The sequence below is a fragment of the Lactuca serriola genome, chromosome 4, assembly GCF_051521515.1.
Source record: "Lactuca serriola cultivar US96UC23 chromosome 4, Lser_US96UC23_V15, whole genome shotgun sequence".
Lineage (NCBI taxonomy): Eukaryota > Viridiplantae > Streptophyta > Magnoliopsida > Asterales > Asteraceae > Lactuca > Lactuca serriola.
In genome coordinates, this window is record NC_136411.1 from 364,673,095 (window position 1) to 364,677,958 (window position 4,864).

Genomic DNA, 4,864 nt, shown 5'->3' on the forward strand with positions numbered 1-4,864 from the left:
TCCACGTGGCAGTCTCCTCAAATTATAGTCACATCATTTATAAGTTCCATGGTAAAGTGGTTGGATTAACTAATTGGTTTTTTTTTTTTTCAAAATTTTTTTGTAACATTTAATTTATATTAAACATGGTTCCAAACTATTATTAAAAATGTTTAACTTTATAACCTATTAGCAAATAATTATAACCCAAAATTACCTATTTCATATGAAATAGAACAGATGGAGTAGTATATAGTATAACATATATTACTTCCATTTTGGCAGACTTCTTATAAATATTTTATGCCAATTTGTATTATTAAAAGTAATGCGGATGTCATCATTAGTTTATACAAACTTCATATTGTCCCCCGGACTTTAAAAACAATCTTACATTATTCATCAATGCTGACATATCCTACTCAATATTCCAATCTGTGATACACACGTACACATATCACTGCACAGATTACAAGTTGTAATGCACTTTGACTCTACCCAAATAACTGAGGCATCTTTGATGATAAACAATACTAGTCAAAGAGGAAGAAACGTCCAAAAGTTAACTTTTAGACACAAATACTAGAATAAACAATCAGATGTGACCTCTTCAATCTTGTCTAATCTATATATACACATATCTTGAATTAAGGGATGCATATCAGTATATCACCAACCACTAACAAATCAAACATCTTTCAAGTCTCTCAAGAGTACAAACATGGCTAGGAAGAGAAAGCTAGAAATCAATCAAGAACAAACCATGGCTTTCGGTGGGCCCCAGAGAGCCAAGAAGAAGTTTGTTGGGGTGAGGCAAAGACCATCGGGTAGATGGGTTGCAGAAATCAAAGACACCATACAAAAAATCAGAGTATGGTTAGGGACGTTTGATACAGCCGAGGAAGCGGCTCGAGCCTATGATGAAGCCGCTTGCTTGTTACGTGGATCCAACACTCGCACCAACTTCTGGCCTTCTTCTCAGTCCTTCTCCACCACACCCGCACTCCCATCAAAAATCACAAATCTTCTTCTTCATAGGCTCGAAGCACGAAACAACCCTCGACCACCATCTGCTTTGGTGAATCGACATGAAGACGTGAAGCAACCGGAGGTGGAGGCAGAGTTCTTAGATACGTATTTTACCGACTTTTTAAACGATGTAGACGGGTGTCTCTCTGTAAACGATATGATGGCTAGTGATGTTGGTAGCAACGTGAGCTTTGAATCGTTTATGCCGGTTGATGTGGATTCTTGTGGAGATACAAATGGTGGAGGCGAAAGGGAGGTGGAAGAAGAAGAAGAAGAAGGGGTGGATTTTAGGTTTATTGATGAAATTGGAACGGGTTGTAATTTTTCGCCATTTGATATGGCTCAAGAAATGGTGTCGGAGCAAAGTTATGATGGGGAAGAAGAGCCGATGACGATAAGTGAAGCGATGAAAAGGATGAAATATGAACGTAAGTTTTCGGCTTCTCTTTATGCTTTCCATGGGATTCCAGAGTGTTTACAAAGAAAGGGTGGGCAGGGAGGAGGTGCGAAGGGTAGAGAAAGGTCGAAAATGCATAGAATGGCTCATCAAGTGGATGAAGAAAGTAAAAATGGTGTGGAAGAAATGTGTTTGGTTTCGTCGTCTTCGGGTGAGTTTATCGATGGAGATATGTCTATGTGGAACTTGTTTGATCTTCCTACCATATGTTATGTTAATTAGATCTCGATCTTAAGCTTTGATATGGGTTTTGATACTTGGTGATCATTGGAAGATAAACTTTATTTTTTCACGATGTTCATATGTTGTGATTTGTGAAGATTGTACACCTTAGAGTTATTGGGAGCAAATATGCACGATGAACCTTGCTTCCTCGTTCTAAGATGTGGTGTTGTAGAATGTAAGATTTGTTAAGAATGCGACTTTGTGTCATTTTTCAAAGGATCAATGGAGTTTTTTTGCCTATTGAATTCAGATCCTAATCATCCTATGTAAGATGTAAAACGGTGACTGTTGAATCGATTTTACTGGCATGTGTTTTTTTGTTTTGTTTTATTTTATTTTTTTATTTTTTTAACTAAGGTTGAATTTGAATAGATTGTAATAACTTATTTTCTTTCCGTAAAAAGATCGCGGAAATTACACGATTGTGAAAACTATAGAAGTCTAAACTTTGTCACATTATGAAGCTTCCGGAAATCCTTGGGAGGCAAGGTCACGACATTAAATAGCCTTTATAGAGAACGGGTTGAATTTCATGTGTGGGAGGACAAGTAAGGTGATTTAGACGCGTGATGAGGAAATATAAAAAAAAATGGTAAACCGAAATATAGAGAAAGAAGTTGGAGCTTCATACAATGTTCGTTTGCCTTGAGAAGGCATATGATCCTATAAAACATCGTTGAGAAGGCATATGATCTTATAAAACATAGCAGATAGAGGGTCCTAAGATCATCAGGGCTATGTGTGGCAAATAAAGGGGTCGAGGAGATATGACAACGCTATACATGATAAATATTGGAGATTTAGGACCATGTCCAAACCCATATAGGTGTAGATGACACAAAGCTTTGAACGGTGGAAATCAGACTCAATCAAGTATCAACACTTACCCACGGTGGAAATCGGAGTCAATCAACGATCAACACTTACCCATATATCTAACCCTGATTTAGGATTAAAGGAGGGGTGCCAAGGTCTATGGTGTGTTTTTTTTTCTCCGATGACATTGTGTTGGTGGAAGAGACGAAGATAAAACTAAATGCTAGATTAAATATTTGGAGGATGACCTTAGGGAAAAAGTTTATGGACAAGTATAATTAAGATCAAATATTTATGGTGCAATTTCAACATGAAGTAAAATGATGCATGGTTACAAGTCTGTCTACGAGAGTAGATACCGCCACCAAAGAGTTCAATCGGAGATACCGAGTAACAAAAGGGTCACTTTGAAACTGAAAATGAATCTTTAAAAGGTATGGCATGTGACTTTGCATATATACTTGTTAACAAAGAAGGCACATCGGACGATGATGGAAAATATGGAAATGGGGATGTTTCGTGTTAGATAGGATACCCCATGTATTCATAAATAAGTTGGGAATTGTGTCAATCAACATAAAATTAAAAGAAGGAAGGTTGTGGTGGTTTGGACATGTTGAAAGGAGGTATGGACATGTTGAAAGGAGGGAAACAACGAATACATTTAGAAGGGTAAAAATTGCTACGTTTGATAGGTCGATGACGAAAGGTCGACTTAGGAGCAAGTGGAAAGATAACTTAAGGTTAAATATGAAGAAATTAACACTTTTTAGGATATAACACCATACAAAAGGGAAAAGAGACAATCCTTGCCGAAGTGCCCGATCCTGAAATGCCCACATCAGGTGCTGCACGAGCCTCCTCGGCTATCAGCTGAAATGCCCGACTCCGAACAACTGGAGCCTCTTCTTTTCCCTGGCGTCCATCTGTGATCCTTTGTGTCGTCGGAGCTGGAGATGCTACTGCTCCTCTTGATGCTAAACCTGGAAAGTTTGCCTTCTTATGGTCCTTCTGATTGCAATGGAAGCAAATCAGATATGTCATCTGGACGGTGGTAGTGGTAGCAGTACAATCCCTACCAAAGTGCCCTGTCCTGCCGCACTTATAGCCGCCCGTACCACCCATCCTTCAGGTTCCGTCATGAGTCTTGTCTCACTTGCCACAACGGCCCCCGCCCTGCTGGCCTCTCGATCTAAAATCAAATCCCTAGGGGTTCTTAACTGAAAACCCAATCACCTGACACTGCTCTGCCTTCCTCTACCCAGGTGCTCCAAATTAATCTCCCGCTCACGGGCCCTAGCTACCATGTCATACAATTTCGAGCAGGCAAAAAAACTAACAAACTCCCGAATATCTGATCTCAACATATCGTGGTACCAGTTCTTCCCCATCTCCTCATCTGCAGCATATTATGGTACCAATAGAGCCCTCTCCCGAAACTTGGCGGTGATCTCCGTCACGGTCTCATTCGTCTCTCTCATGTCCAGAAACTCCCTCGCTAGCTATTACAACTCAACAGCTGGTGCAAATTCTGCTCTAAATCCAGACACAGAATCGGTCCAAGTCATGGCCTCAATGGCTGGGGCTCCCAAGGTATAGTCGACCTCCTCCCACAAATCTCGGGCTCGCTCCTTCAGACATCCTACAACGAACCTCACCTTCGACCCCTTGGGGGAGAAGCTCATCATCTAGTCACGCTCAATGTATGTTATCCGACGCCTGACGACAATTGGGTCCTTTGCCCCAAAGAAATCTGGTGCCCCATATCCCCTGAAATCCTTGAAGGAGAGAGTGTGGGCCCCATACTGGCTAGCGGCCAGATAGTCCCTGAAAATCTGAAGACAATCCTCCATTAGCTCAATAATACCCTCCTTGATCGACCCAAACATCACCGGGGTCACATCTAGGATTCCTCTAGTAACCTCATATGCAATGAACTTGCACAAACCCTCATCAGTTAGTTCGGTGCTCGTACCCGAACCAGATCCAGATCCTGAACCTCTTACTCCACCACGGGTCATCACCATGCTGAAACATAACACATAAAAAATAGTACAAACATGAAAAGGTTCGCACTCTCGAGCTTCTCAGATTTATCGTGGTCTTCCTGGTCTCAGGTATAAATCCTATGCTTTCGCTAGTATGGGCCCAATACTACCTTCCACACTTATCTATACCCTCCTCAAGGACTACCTCGACTCCTCAAAGTCACTCTCTTCCCATTTAATACTCATCCCCTACTACTAAGCATCCTAAGCGCCAAGACATAATCCAAGAACTCCCTAGGGTTCCTATCCTCACCACTTTCTGCTATCAGCTGCAAAAGGAGCTCTCACTAATACCATCCAACTACCACAC

The 4,864-nt window shown here is 41.0% G+C and overlaps 1 protein-coding gene across 1 annotated transcript; it reads left to right on the top strand.

Annotated features, from left to right (window-relative positions):
* Nucleotides 1–626: 626 nt before the first annotated feature.
* On the top strand, nucleotides 627–2,013 carry LOC145097656 (ethylene-responsive transcription factor ERN1-like). The gene has a single exon (XM_079035274.1). It carries the CDS (start codon nucleotides 701–703, stop codon nucleotides 1,685–1,687), a length of 987 nt encoding a protein of 328 aa, XP_078891400.1. The 5' UTR covers nucleotides 627–700; the 3' UTR covers nucleotides 1,688–2,013.
* Nucleotides 2,014–4,864: the final 2,851 nt, after the last annotated feature.

Coding starts and splice junctions, on each gene's coding strand:
- LOC145097656 (XM_079035274.1), top strand. CDS start 701: ATGGCTAGGAAGAGAAAGCTAGAAATCAATCAAGAACAAACCATGGCT.